The sequence below is a fragment of the Chenopodium quinoa genome, unplaced genomic scaffold (assembly GCF_001683475.1).
Source record: "Chenopodium quinoa cultivar QQ74 unplaced genomic scaffold, ASM168347v1, whole genome shotgun sequence".
In the NCBI taxonomy this organism is placed as follows: domain Eukaryota; kingdom Viridiplantae; phylum Streptophyta; class Magnoliopsida; order Caryophyllales; family Amaranthaceae; genus Chenopodium; species Chenopodium quinoa.
The window spans coordinates 3,180,649-3,196,580 of record NW_018744066.1 but is presented as its reverse complement, the minus strand read 5'-3'; the positions used below and the strand labels follow the sequence as shown (position 1 = coordinate 3,196,580).

General features: G+C 33.6%; 1 protein-coding gene and 1 long non-coding RNA gene across 2 annotated transcripts; one reads left to right on the top strand and one right to left on the bottom strand.

Moving 5' to 3' along the window:
* The first annotated feature begins 686 nt into the window (after positions 1 to 686).
* LOC110691100 lies at positions 687 to 1,943 on the top strand. Its single transcript, XM_021868033.1, has 2 exons — positions 687 to 1,068; positions 1,150 to 1,943. Exons 1-2 carry the CDS (start codon positions 687 to 689, stop codon positions 1,941 to 1,943), a joined length of 1,176 nt encoding a protein of 391 aa, XP_021723725.1.
* Positions 1,944 to 9,728: 7,785 nt separating this feature from the next.
* Positions 9,729 to 13,450, bottom strand: LOC110691058. The gene is made up of 2 exons (XR_002505197.1): positions 12,783 to 13,450; positions 9,729 to 10,011 (listed from the first exon to the last, which is right to left on the bottom strand). It is a non-coding gene; the product is annotated as an uncharacterized LOC110691058 (long non-coding RNA).
* Positions 13,451 to 15,932: the final 2,482 nt, after the last annotated feature.

Here is a 15,932-nt window from a genome sequence, read left to right as displayed (position 1 = left end):
GAAAATATGGCCTAATGTACACACTTGTAGGGACTTAGAGACTTACAACCCCATATGCAATGTAAAATGGGCATCACAAAAAGTCATGGAAGACATCAGGGCTAACCCAGACATTCCTGGGAAAGCACTCAATGAACTTCTTTTTCAGAGATATGGCATCAACATGAGGCAGTCAACCTTGTACAGGTTAAAGAGCTATGTGATTGAGCAGTTGTTTGGAGGACATGATGAGTCATATGGAATGCTGCCACAATATGCTAAGATGTGCATAGAAACAAACCCAGAGTCAAAAGCTTTTTGTGCATGGAATGAAACTAAGTCTATCCCTAAACAGCTGCAATTTACAAGCATCTTTATCACCTTCACTGGACAATGGAAAGGTCTATTAAAAGGTGTTAGACCTTTAATTGGTGTAGATGGGACCCATCTCAAAGGTAACTATGGGGGGTATTGCTCTTTGCTGTGGGAATAGATGGAAATAATAAGATCTTCCCCATTGCATATGTTGTAGTTGGCCAAGAATACAAGCAATCATGGACATACTTCTTTTGGCATTTGTTGAACATTGTGAAAGACTCATAAAGGGAGCATTGGACCATTATTTCTGATAGGCAAAAGGCAAGTACTTTCCTCTTTGTGTTTCAATTTTATCATTGTTTTGCTATGATATGAGTCTATCCCTAAACATGCTTATTGTGTACTCATTGTATCAGGGAGTTGAACTTGCATTAGAACAAGTCTGGCCTAAAGCTGATAGGAGGTTTTGCTATAGGCATCTCAGTAGAAACTTCAAGAAACTTTTTCCAGGCCCTATGATGCATGTTCTCTTTTGGAGAGCTTGCAATGCATCTTCAGCTTTCACATTTAGGAAAGCTATGGAGAAGTTGCAGAAAGTAGGAGGTGATTATGTCATGTGTTGGTTTGCAGACTTGGGAGAGCAATTTAAATGGAGTAAGCATGCATTTGACCCAAATGTTTGCAATGACTCCAATACCTCTAATTTTGTAGAGAGCTTCAACTCTACACTTGGGGTGAATAGGTGTAGGCCTATTTTGACTTTGCTAGAAGGTATTAATTGTTCAATTGATGTGATATCATTGTTATTTCAAACTGGTTTAGTAAGACATCTAATTATGATACTGAATGCAGGAATAAGAAGGGTTTGTATGGTGAGAATTGCAACAAGGATGGAGAATGCAAGGTCTTGGAAAGATGAAGACATTACTCCTAAAATTGTGAATCTAGTGAAAGAAATAGGTAAAGCTACCTCAAAATGTAGAGCTTTCAAGTCCAGTCCAGGAGAATATGAAATTCATGAAGGAAGATCACAGTTTCCTCTGAGCTTAAACAAGAAGATTTGTTCCTGTGGGGCATGGCACCTGACAGGTGTGCCATGTAGGCATGCCATTAGGGCCTGCATTGATGCAAAGCTTGACCCACATGACTTTGTCAGTTCCTGGTATTCTCTGAAGACTTACAAGCAAGCTTATAGTGTCTGCATTAACCCAATTCCTGATACACAGCAATGGCCTGCAGATGAGTCAGATACAATCATCATGCCTCCTAAGATGAATAGGGGAATTGGAAGACCAAGTAGGAATAGAAAGAGGGAGGAAGGTGAAGAGCAACCTGGAAAAAGGTCCAAAACAGTCAAATGTAGCAAATGTGGTTGCTTTGGCCATAATAAGACAACTTGTATGGGAGGGTTAACTGGGAAAGAACTGAAGTCAAATGAGCCTGTTGTCATAAAAAATCCTAGGGTCAGAGACCAAAGTAATGCAACAAAGGCAGCTAAGGCAGCAAAGAAATCTGAAGAAGTTGGATATCAGTCAGCAGCTTCAGCTAAACAAGCAAAGGGACAGAAGGGCAGACCCTCAGCTGAGCAAGCAACAGTACTGACAGCTTCACAGTTGCCTAGCCAACCAGTGCCTATGTCTCAATGAAAATCAAATTCTCCAAGCTCTTAAGTCTTTTGTTCTGCAGTATAGTGGCATATGCATTTTGATAATTTGTTAGAAAGTCAAAACTTGTAGTTAACTTTGTTTTTTATTTGGTCATTTGGGATGATTTTTGCTGTTGTTATTTGGTAATTTAGTAGACAACTTTACTGTTGAAAGTTGGATTTTTGCAATGTTCCCAAATAACCTATATATATTAATGAATGTTAGCAACTGATGCCATTTTGTCTATTTCAATTTGTCCCACATTTTAGTTATTTTGTCTATTTTAGTTGATCTCAATATTAAACATAAACAATCAATGATAAGTTTGCAGCAATGTCAGAAGAGAAGATAAGTTTGCAGCAAGGGAGCTTTAATGGAGATGAGATAAGTTTGCAACAATGGAAGAGAACTTTAATGGAGAATAGAAGAGGGAAAAGTGGTTTTTTTTTTTTAGGGAGGGAATAGGGTTTGAGAAGTTAGAGGGAAATAACAGACAATTTAAGCGGAAAATTTCGGAGGGAATGGATTAAAAAAGGGGTATATTAGTCATTTCATCTTTTACTAAGCCTAAGATGTTAATTTATCAAGTTATTAACGCCTGATTAACAGACTTAGGTACGTGAATTATAAAGTCAAAACCTTGGGTGTATCAGCAGGAAGTCAAAAAAAAATGTGGTACCATTGAGAAAAGTCAAAACCTGGAGTGTATCAATGGGAATATCCCTTTTTTTTTTACATTGACTGACTCGTTGTTTTGACATGTATTTCAAATTATTACTCGGGACTCAAGTTCATAAAAAATTAAATTGGGAACGCTTTGAGATAGAGTGTGTTTCAATTTAGAACATATAATGTCCCAAACCTATAGAGTCTTGTTAAGGCAAAAGTGGAAATTGAAGAACTTCCTACATCTAAAATTGTAGATGAATAATGTCCTTATGTAATCAAGTGTCTACATATTGCTAAATGTTATACTAGTACTTAGTATATTACTTCGTATATCTATTGATATTTTATCCCCTTCTAGCCTTGTGGGAAATATAAGATATGATACGGGTGCACCGTACACCCAGAGTCATATATTCATATGCTTATTTAATCAATAAAAAAGCAAATACGGAGTAATATTTTTACTCAATTATTAATTGAATGGGGTGTACATAATAGGCTCGCCTATATCAAAGTTGCAGATAAAAGGAGTGAAAAGGTTTACATAGTTTGATTTGGTTACAACGTTTTTCAATCACATATTTTACAAGTAAATAGTGTAAATGTATGGATTGAATATTGTCAAAGGTCTAGTTCAACCAAAAATTTACACTTTTAATTAAAAGCTCTAAACTTTATTTTTGTGTATCAACTAAAATGAAACAAAGAAATTAAATAGCTAATAACTAAACCACTGGATCTACGTCTTCAGATATACTCCATCTGATCAATAAATATGTTCAAGTAGTTATTATGATCAAAATCCGATCATATATATATACACCGATCAATACGGAGTATATGTCTGGGTGCAACACATAAAAATCTTCTTTTTTATAAAGTTTTGGTTCATTCACATTCTTTATTTAGCCGATTGAGTTACTTAGAGATACATGTCGTATTCCAAGTTTCACATATTTTTTCTAATAATTAATTCAAATGTGCATAAATAGCACGTAACTTCATTTTGTATATATGCAAACAATATACAACTTTCAAATCAACGAGTAGTACTTAATTATCAATAATTGGCATCAACAATAACTCACAAAGTCACTTTTAATAGACCTTTGATTGCAATTCGCAAATGAACCCACGTGATGTATTTAATATGAACCGAATCTTAAAAGAAATTAAATTTATAATATACAATAAAAAGACAATTACAAGTTACAACCATCATATTATAGTTTCATCACGTGACTAAATAAATAAATACATGTAATATGAGTAGAGCTGTTAAAAGCTGACCTGACCCGAAATACCGACCCTAACCCGACCCTAACCCTAACCCTAACCCGTCTGAACCCGAAAAAATGGTGATCTGAACTCGACCTGAAACCAACCCTAGACCCGAGTTGACCTGAGTATTTGAGACCCGAACCCGACCAGAGAGGACCCGACCCGAATGTGACCCGTAAATTATTGACCTGAACCGAACCCGACTCGAACCCGAAAATGACCCAAACCCGATTTAACCCGTCAAAACCCGAATTCAACCCGACCTGTTACTAACCCGACCCGAGGTCAACCCGACCCGTTCCTAACCCGACCTGTTACAAATCCAACCCGAAATCAACCCGACTTGTTATTGACCCGACCCAAATTCAACCCGACTTCTTATTGACCTGACCCGAATTTAAACTCGACCTATTACTAACCCGAAGTTTAGGATTTAGGAGTTTTTAGGATAAAAAGAGTACTCCGTATTGACTATTGAGTTTCAGGCTTTTTTTCAATTTATTAACATGGATTCCAATTATAAAACAAAAGTGGCCTTTCTCATCTTACTTGACTTATCTCTTACATAATCCTCATCAAAGAAAAACTGAACTGGACAACAACAAAAAAAAAAAAAGACTCAATCTTAGTATATTAAGGAAGGTTGCACTCTAATGGCGAGATTGACGAAATTTTCCACCATGGAATTTCTAATGTGATTGATTTTATTTTTCCTAATTATCTTCAACTTCCTATATGAGCAATGAGTTATATGAGGACATGAGTTGATAGAGTATTAGAGTAGAGTTGTGACTCTATGAGCTGTCAATGTTTTTTAAACGTAATTGAGGCAATATGAGGTGAGTGAGGTGAATCGGTGATAGTGATTTTGTCTAATTAAATCAGCCAAATGTTTTTTTTTTTCTAAATTTATCTTATAAATAATTTTTTTTTAATAGCAAAAACATTTCATTAATTAAAAGCCATACGACATCTACAATAGAGATTCGACGTTAACAAATACATAAGATTATAACCCGTAAATAAACTTCAAAATAAACTTCCATATAACTACTTATATTTTTTTTTTTCAAATTTTAGTATTCACTTGTTTATTTTAATATTTTTTAAAATGTTTTAAATTATGCAATTTGATTTGGAGCTTTAAAAAAAAAAATAAAAATGTATTGACTTGAACCGAACCCGACTCGAACCCAAGAATGACCCGACTTGATTATAACCCGCAAATTATTGACTTGAACCGAACCCGACTCGAACCCGATAATGACCCGACCTGATTATAACCCGTAAATAATTAACTTGGACCGAACCCGACTCGAACCCGAACAGGACCCTAACTCGTTTAAACCCGTAAAAACCCGAATGTAACCCAACCTGTTTTTCACCCGATCCGAATATAACCCGACCTTTTATTGACCCGACCTAAACCCAACCCAAACCCGATAAGATGTATGACCCGACGTAACCCGACTCAAGCATGACCCAACCCGAACCCGACCCGCATAAGTCCCGACATTAACCCGTACTGACCCGCCCCGAGATGACCCGGCCCATACTAACCCGACTCAAACCCGACCCACTTACCCGAATTGACAGCTCTAAGCATGAGATTTAACATAAATTATGATGATTAGGGTTGATTGAAGTTTGAGGGGGGTTTTTTTTTTTTAATTTTTTAATCTTAATTATAGGAGGAATTTGTGCTTGTATCATCTTATGTTAATAGAAAGTTAACAACTTTGATCGTATTTTAAAATTAATGGTCAAACAAAGCAAGCTTGTAATGCCTATTATTCTTTTATGTTAGGCCTAAGCTATAAAAGTTTGTGACACTTTGAATTCCTCTAATTGTACTGTATAGTTTAGTAGTAGAAAGTAATTCGATTTGCCCTAATTGTTTGACACCTCACTTTCACCAAAAGAGCACAAATTTAGTATCACTAACACACTAACTTTCATACCAATCTTATAATATTTGGGAAAGAATTACCAATTAATCAATAAGAATAAAATGTCTTTCCAATGTGCTAGCTACCAAAGAAAGAGACAGTTTTATAAAAAAAAAATGACCTAATTTGTCCTTTAACTCAAAACCATTCTACGAAGTGACTTGGTTGGCCTTATTTTTCAAGGTATAGTATTTTATCTTATCTATATTGTATAATATAAAAGGGCACCAATTGAATTTATGCATCTCAAGGGGATAGACTAATTGGATGGTAAATGAAAAATGATAAGTGCTTGAGTTATAATGATTTTAAAGACGGAAAAGTCTTTTTTTTTTTTTTTTTTGAATAGCAAGACGGAAAAGTCTTTAATAACACATTTTTTATATGTATCAAAATAATTCAAAATAGTGTCAAATCGGAATTATTAGTAGATTTAACTCAATTTCAAGATTGAATTATTAGTAGATTTTTACGCAATTAATTAAAGTGTTATCGTTGTTTCTTCACCAAACAAATTTGTTAAACCGGAATCCAATCTCCTTTTCCTTTACAATTGCGTGCTCTCCCTGGATTTTTGGAGTTGGCATTCGAGCACCAATTGAGTTTGGGACTTGGGAGCACGAATTTAAAAGAAGTTGTGTAAGTGTACGTGTAATCCTATACACTCGCCACTTGAAGAAATAGAGAATACAATGATGATGACAAATTTTGCTTCTAATGCAATGAAAATAATACGACAATTATTTAGCAAATATTGAGGTCTAATCTATATCATATTCTCTAATTTTCCTCTACATTGTTATTATGATTTATTTGAACAGTTATTATCCCTTAATCAGAAAAGGAATAATAAAAGGATTGGACAAGTGGAGTAATAGATAGTTGACAGATGAAAATATTAAAGGATGGCCCTCATCAATTATTAAAAGGAGCTTTTTATTTAAATTATTTGGATGCATGGTAATGTCATTTTTGCATGCATGGCTCCCACTTATCTACACGTTGTGGACCAAAAAAATTAGGGTTTAGTATATATCAATGGATAGTAACATCGAGCTCATAAATGAAAAAGTTCCACATGCACCCATTATGATTTTTGAGATACTAACCTATGAAATTTAAGAGAATGCATCCTTATTTACATGTTGTAACGATCTTTAATTTCGTAAAAAAAAAAAAAAAAAAAAAAAGAAAAGAAACTATCTTTAATTAATTTAATTTGGACTTGTTTCAATTATGTACCTTTCACAAGTTCATCTTGTTGATGACATTACTATATTTTCATTAGAGAAAATTGTGAGAAAGGAACTTTTAAGTGGTCGACTATTTGAAAAAGGACCTTTTAAGTGAAAACTTGTGAAAAAGGACCTTTTAAGTTGTATTTTGTTTGTATGGGGTACTTGGGTGAGCTTGCATGGTGGTAAACGCCGGAGCTTCGACGTGATGGTCAACGCGGTTGGTCACGTAACTTTTTTTTTTTTTTTTTTTAAAATAAAAAATAAAAAATCCCCGAATTTCCCTCCTTTCCCGACCTATCCCTTTCATTGAATGCTTTGTCTTCAATTTGGGTTAGGTCAGGAAAGGAGGGAAATTTAGGGAATTTTTTTTAAAAAAAATAAGTCACGTGACTAACATATGATAGTCATCGCCGGAGCTCTAGCGTTGACCACCACGTAAGCTCACCCAAGTACCCTCTACAAACAATATACAACTTAAAAGGTCATTTTTCACAAGTTTTCATTTAAAATAACCTTTTTCAAAAAGTCGACCACTTAAAAGGTCATTTTTCACAATTTTCTCTTTTCATTAAGTATAAATCATTAGAGTGTCAAAATGACACATATGATGAAATGAATAACAAAAAAAAGTCAAATAAATGAAAAAAAAAAGTATAAAAAATATTATAAGTTAATGTGCTACTTTAGAGCAATAAATCGATAATTTACTATGGAAGATCAATAACAATATGCAAAAGTTCATACAAGTCTCATTCTTGTATGGTCCTGGTTAGGTGAAATTTTTAAAAATATTGACAATAGTCATATTATCATAGACTAATTTCACATCTTGATTAGATGGTAGAGATTTGACTATTAAGAAGGTGAGTAAAGTTTTCAAAATTTACGTGCTTTGTTTTATATATACTACTTTGTATTTTAGTTTTGAGCTCATGACACTTTGAGTTTTAAATTTGTTAGTGCACAACTTACTAAATTTATATCTTTTTCTGTAGTATTACACTAGTATATAAATATATTGAATAAATATGACTAATAAAATCAAAATTAAGAGCAAATAAATAAATTGAACTTAACTCATTGACAAATTAGAAAAAGTTACTTTTAAGTTTTGCTTAGACACTTTAAAAGCCATAAAACTAATAAAAGGCTTGTTGCTTGGCCGATGTTCATCATTTATCAACGAGGTAGAGTGGTAGACTAGGAAGTTAAATTTAATTTTTTGGCCCAAGAATTAACACTTTTTTTTTTTTGGAAATTATTTCATGGACCCTTGATGTTTTAAAAAATACACAGTGTATCCCTGAAAATTCTTAAAGGCTCCGGGTACCCTTGATATTTGTAAAAACTTGCACCAAATACCCTTAAGACTCACAATAAATCTTAATTTTGTTAAATTGAGACCCCATATGCATCAAATTTATGATTTAGAATGATCGACAGAGTTTAAATTTTGATTTAATTCATGCTTTTAGGCGGTTTTACTGTATAAATATAAAGTACTTAAAGTAAGTTAGTGTGTGGGCATGATTTTAATTTAATAAGTCAATGATATGTGCATTTATTAGAGGATTAGGGTATTTGACTCTTTAGGGCTTGTTCTCATTGACTAATCTCAGCTGAACTGAACTGAACTGAGCTGAACTGAACTGAATTAAACTGAACTGAAATGAATATTCTATAAGAGAAGGAAATTAGGAGCTGAACTGAGCTGAACTTAACTGAATTGAATTTCAATGTATAAGAACCGGCCCTTAGTACATTCATTTATAAACCACTGGGTACATAGTGCATTTGAAAGTTTTTAAGGGTACACATTACATTTTTTAAAACTTCGAGGGTACACCAGTACACAGAACAATTTTCCTTTTTTGATGTATATAGAGCCACAAAGGCAGGGGTAAAAGTCGACCCCGAGAAGTTGAATTTCATTTTGGCCCAACAATTAACACTTCTATGAGGCCTATTCTTTGTTTTTTAAAAGCCGACCCCATTGTTTTTATTCCTAACTCCAACTCCACACAACTCCAATTAAACGTTCCCCCCTTATTGGTTTTCCACTTTATTTTTTCTGTAAAGTTGTAAATTTTCAGCTAACATAAAGTGTAAATCTTTCTAAAATCAAATTACACGTCCCCCTTTTTGGTTTTCAAAGTCAGATTTATGTTAAAGAGTGTATTTGAATTATTATGACATATTCCTATCAATTTACCTTTAGAAGTTTTTTTTTTTTTTTTTTTTTTTTTTTTTTTTTTTTTTTTTTTTTTGACAAAGGATAAAAAGAAGAAAACTAATACATAAAACTATTAAAGCAGATGAAATGAGTAGCAGCCTCCCCTGCAATTAGGTGCGCCCTGTGAACACGATGTCGATCCGCCTTGTATATACTACAACGCTAAAGATACTAACCTGCACTCAATGATCTCGAGCTTTTCTCTACACAAGCACGCACAGCATACCCATACTTTTTCATCTACATGGCTAACTGCATGGCTTTGTGGTCCACTACACGTCTACACCATTTTTCCGCTTTCCTTAATACTAGCTATATGTTGCAAGTTAACAAAAAAAAAAAAAAAAACCCCGAAGTACATTGTATAAAACTGCATAGTTTATATTGACCTGAGCTTCAAGTGCTAAATCAGTGCTAGTTTCAAGTGTGATGCCAACAGCTTCATAGTAAAAATAACAGCAGCAGTTTGCAGTATGTATATACAACATTAAAAGTTAATAAAATTACAGACAAAGCTTAGAAGCCTTAGATATTATCAGTAACATTTTATTCCACTGAAAGTCTATATTATAACACGATTACAGCATCTATACACATAACATAAGGAAAGCAATAAAATAGAGGTAGTTGCTCCTGGGGCATGGTACTTGAGAGCAAGCATGTACACTTGCGAAACTGAAATAAAGATGAGTGAAACCCTGCATTCAAGAACAGAGTTAGGGGATCTATAGTCTATACTATCCATCCAACCCTGAATACTAACAAGCCAATACATAAGTTTGACCTTTAATACATGTAATTATATACTCCCTCCCTTTTTGACCCACATGGAGCTTAGGTAATTGGTTTAGATTTGTTACTATATTGTGTTACTTTAGATTTTTTCAATTATAGGATGTGTTGCATTTTTTTAAAATAACTACTTTTGATTTTAATACTACGTATAAACTACACAATGTAGTCAAAGTCAGTATATGAATAGTGTCAAATCCAAACTATTGCGATTATTTAGGATCCAAATTTTTAAAACGAAGTTCTAATCAACCTCTTAATACTTCATACTCATTTATACCCTGCCCTTCAAGAGAACAATTCCTTTTGATTATGCTTATGACCCTCATTCAAATTTCAAAATCATCAAGCTTGCACATTTAAGCATTTTCTGGTAATTTTTTTTTATTAATTGGCATACAGGGCAGTACTAGCAAAACCTCATTACCAAGTTGATTTCAAGTACACTTTTGAAAAATGCCACATTTTGACAAGATAATATCATATCTGCTAGCTTAATCTGTCCCAAGAAACTGTCAATTTATTGATTAGAAATAGTTTGGTCTAACCCACCAAAAACTTAACATGTAAACTACACAATGCATAGGTCAAAATTATCAGAAAACCAGAATTAGCCACACAAAAAAAAAAAAAAAAAAAAAAAAAAAAAAACCCAAACAACAACAACAACCTAGTTTGGCTACTTTACAAATTTGAGCAATAATATCTGTTGAATATATGGAAAACTTACCATAAAAATTGAAATTTTCAAAATTAAAATAGGTCATTTGATAGCTTGCAAATTATCTCACAAGTCAAAAACACAAGATAGATGCATTTCCAGTTTTCCACCCAATGTATTGCAGTAATATGGTGGTGTACTGGTGTGACAATGGTTTGATCCCTCCCCACTCCAGAACAGTTCACTCAAAAGCCATTCCAAAAATACATATCAGAAAGTGTCTTATAGTTCAGATGTGTCATCAAATTTTGTAATTACAGCAATATAATCAATTTTGGCACTCTCTCTCTCTCTCTACTACTTAGAGCAAAGTGCTAATAGTCCTACTTGCTCTTCCTATAACTTCCCAAAGTTTGAAGCCATTATATCAATATTATCCCAAGGCCCAATCTATAAAATATAATATACAAAATAATTAGGTATAATTTCTGAAACAAGAGTAGATAATATAACCTCTTCCAGAACCACATCATGCACTTGCAGCACTTCCCTTCTTTATCTCTCTTTTCTTTCTTATTCCTCCATTTTATGCTCTTACCTTCAAAAAGACTCTCTCCCATGATTTCCGAGAATTTCTCTTCCCTATTTTCCCAGTATAGCTTACCTTTTTGTTGTATACAGAGACAACCATATCTATGTTGCAACACAAGCCTCACCATCAATTCTCTATAATAATCAGGATCTTCAGCTATACTGTTCATTAAAACAATAGAGTTCACTCAAACTAAGCTAACAAGCCCAACATTACTCTCTTATCATTATGATAGATAATAGCAATTGCAAATCGGTTCAGTTAGATTAACTGTAAAATCTCAGCTGGAATTAACTTTGAGGGAACCAATAAAAGTACTCTCCCCATTTGGATATGTATAAGACAGGATTGTTTCCCAAAAGCCTTTTGAACTTTGCCAAAAATCAGGAATGTTTTGTCCCATATTCTTAAGTTTCTATTAGCTCCATCGCTCACTATCACTTAATTGCTAATTGATCCATTAGCCTAACTAATTAGGCATCTCATGATTACATAGAACTGTAGGAGATTAGGAGTATTTGCACAATCAGCAAAACTCGAGCAAGGGGACAGCAGGACAGGGAATATAGACCTTCTTAAATCACATGCACTCAAGTGCTCACCAAGGCATCCCTCATAAAAAGTGCTGAATTTCAACCCTCAACTCTGTTCTCCAAAGATTTTTCATACTTCCATTCCGATAAGTCCCCCAGATTCTCTCTGGATCCCACACAAAGATTCTCACCATTCTTTGAACCACCAATTAGAACATGCACCATAGCATTGCATAACAAATATTCTTAAACGACAATCCATATAGCTGGTGATAACAGCTTGTAAAGTCTTCTTTCCTCAGACTGTTATCAATCAAGACAAGGTGGCAAAGGCGCACCAACCACCCCTCAGCATCTAAAACGCATCACAATCGTAATAATATTCCAAGAACTGCCTGCAATGAGCGTATACTCCAAGTTTTCGTCGAGAAAAATCTCATGTCCCTCACGACCACATGGAATTCCTAATCTCCAAAAAGATCAACCTTTTCATCCCTCACTTCATCACTATAAAAGTTTCTTACCTACTATTCAATTTCCTACTTTCATCAGCATATACATATATAAAGTAAAGCGAAAACGCCCGTATCTCTGAGATAAACTAATCATCCCTCCAACAACAATCAGTCATAACCACTAAAACCTCACAAAGTCACAATCACTTTAATTACCAGAAATTCAATAACTAAAAGAATAATAAAGCGTAAAGCAACATCAAAAACAAAAATTAGCACACAGAAAATCACAGCCCAACTAAACCACACAGAAAAAACAATCAATTAATATAAACCCTAGATAACAATCATAACATTAAAATTCAATCAAAGAACTACACAATTAAAAACCCCAAAATAAAACAACCAATTAAGCTCACACAAATCAAATTCAAACCTCAAGTTCCGAGCTCAAGAATCGGCCTTAAGACCCTCACAAGGAGGACTCTCCTTGAAATTTTTGGCGGGATACTTAGCACTCAACAACCCAACCTCGAAAACCAAATCATCACCACTGGATCGAATCCCAGTAATCGACCACCACTGAAACATAGCCCTAACCCTAATTCCATCAAGCTGAGCAATCTTATTCTTGACGATTTTACCCCTGACGATCTTCGAATACGACGCGAGGTAGTTGTCCGGCGGAAGAGTAAGCTTGCATTGATCACTGAGTTTGACGGAAAAGTCGCCGGAAGTTCGGTTGATTGAGTAGTCGGCGACGTTCGAGGGGAGAAGTCCGACGGGAAAGCCGTAGCTTGTGAGTTCTGTGTGTGCTGCTAACAGAGAATTAGGGTTAGGGTTTGCGGAGGAGAGAGAAAGAAGAAGGAGGAAGAGAGAGAGTGGGAGGAAAAAGAAACGTTTCGACATTGTTGATTGAATTTGGAGGTTTCGAAATTCAGAGGTTTATCTTCTTCTTCTTCAACGAACGTGGAATCTTAAAGTTAGTTGAATTTTTCAATTTTTATTAGGGATTGAAAATTCGTACATTGATGTTGCGATTGAAACGACGTCGTTATTGTTTGCAGATTGTTGGTTAGAGATTGCAGAATTGGACTCGCTTACGACTTTCAATCAGGGCAACACGATTTCTAAGATTTTTTATTTTTTAGAAAAAGATAATTTAGGCTTTTATTAATTTAAGTCAAACTATGTCAAAGTTTGAAAAAGTCAGCACAAATAAGTCAAATTCTTATGAGACATGGAGTGTATTTCATAAAACCTTTTTTTTTGTACTCTTCATTTCTTCAACTCTCAGACTGTCAGTTCGTGTAATAGAGATTAGAGAGTATAACTTAGATGAGTATGGGTCTGTTCTCTTCAACTTATTTTCATTTCACTACAGTTTCTAATTTCCTTCTCACATGAAATTTTCAATTCAATACAGCTCAATCAGTTCAACTCAGTTCAGTAAATCAGGACAAGCCCTATGTAATTTGATATGTTGATAAATGATAAAAATTAAACTATATTTGCCTATATATACATGCATAATAATGATTGTAGTGTAAATGTGAATGCGCATGATATGTTGATATTGTGATATGCGCATGTCGATACATGTTATGTCCATGCACACTTAAAATAAGGATTAAAAAACTAGAGTTATTGCAAGGAGGTCTTATTATATTGTAATTCAATATATTACGTATTAGTCTAAAAATGGAATTATCATATGTGTCTTGATGTTTAAAAAGATCTTACTATGGGTTTTTTTTTAAATGTATGAGTTGTAAACTATACATAATATATGTACAGGAGTAACACCAAAAACTTTGAATATGACGCCAAAGTACCACAAGGAAATCCTAAGGATTATAGGCCCTACTAAATTATAAATTATAATTCCTCATTATGTATGTGGTTGAAGTGGTTGAGCACTTAGTAATAGTCGAGTAGAGAGAGTATTATCCAATTATTTTAGGACTAGAGGGAAACGAGTAAGATTTGAAAGCCTAAAACAATTGTATAATACTCCCTCTATTCTTAAATAAGTAGATCATCACTTGTGTTATTCATTCGTTTTAGAATAAGTGCTTCATTTTATAAATAATGCATTATCAGATGTGAATAGACATGATCTCACTCATCTTTTATTAACTTTACAAAGTATTATACTCTGTATTTCAATTTGACTTGGTTACACTATAGAATACTTCTATTTACTTGTCTAAAGCTCTATGCATAAATATGTAACGCGCTTATTTATTTATTTGAAAACAAAGTGAGTATCCTAATCTAAGAACTAATTAAATAAGCTTCTTTAGCCTTAATAAATCAAGTGGCATCGGACCCATATAATAATATTAAAATTATAAAAAGGGTCAAGTTAAATTAAAGTTTGGCACATGACCAATTTTATCATAATGATCCATATACGTATAGCCAGGTTTAGGTGACAAATGATGGTCCAACCTACAAACATACAATTGGACCTAAAGCGACATAGATGTGATTTTGGATTTATGAAGCACATGGTCTATGGTTCTCACATTACCAACTAGCACTTCAATTTAATGATATTGTTATATGGCCTATATCTTATCATATGATATAGATTAAAGATTATTTCATATGAGGTCTAAGCTATGATTATTGTATTTACCACTAATTAAGTATTGATTAAGATTATTAGGTGTGACCTTATCTTATCAAATTTTAATGGAACAATGCCGACTAAGCTATTCTTGTTCTACTATCTAGCATAGTAGCATCTAGCTTAGATAGCCTTTTGATGTTGGTGTGATATTGTTGCTTGAAACCAAAACTTCCTTTGTCTCGCATGGAAGATTGAGCATGAATACCTCTATACATTGAAAAGTCATGTACACTATGCATGCCTATGATGGGTACAAGCTAAGTTTGACTTTAAGGTTATTATTAACTCACGCCGTAACCATAATCTAATTAATATTATCTCGTTATTATTGTCTTTTTCTTGATACAATATATGTATAGTATGTCGAACTTCACATTATCTAGCTTCTAATTATATTTGAGGTGACGCATTTATTATTTCTCCTTGTGAAGAACGGAAATGATTGTCAAAAGCTAATAATTGAAGCTTTATACAAGAAATTGCATTCATGTGCTAAGATTTCCCTAATGTGCTCATTTCAACCCTTTATGCTCTATTTGTCACTTGCTTGTACTTTGTACCTTGTAAGGCTGGACTCTAATTGAATTGGTATCAAGTGTGTGTCTTATGTTGGACTCTAATTAATATCAATGAAAAGATCGATCACATATTATGACACCACATTTGACACATCACTATTTAAAATTGATAAGATGAGTGGATTACTTCGGAAAATAATCTTAATTAACTTGAACTTGCTATAATAAAATGACTATATTATTTAAACTTGTATGTATGATTAATCTGATTATACTATTCTCCAACATATTCTTATTTATATCATATATAATTTGACATGATGGATCTACCTATTTCACATTAAACATGTAGGTAACATGCATAATTTTTTCCCTTACTAATTATACCACTAAAATATGTCAATTCACTAGTTTAAAAGTACATAACAAA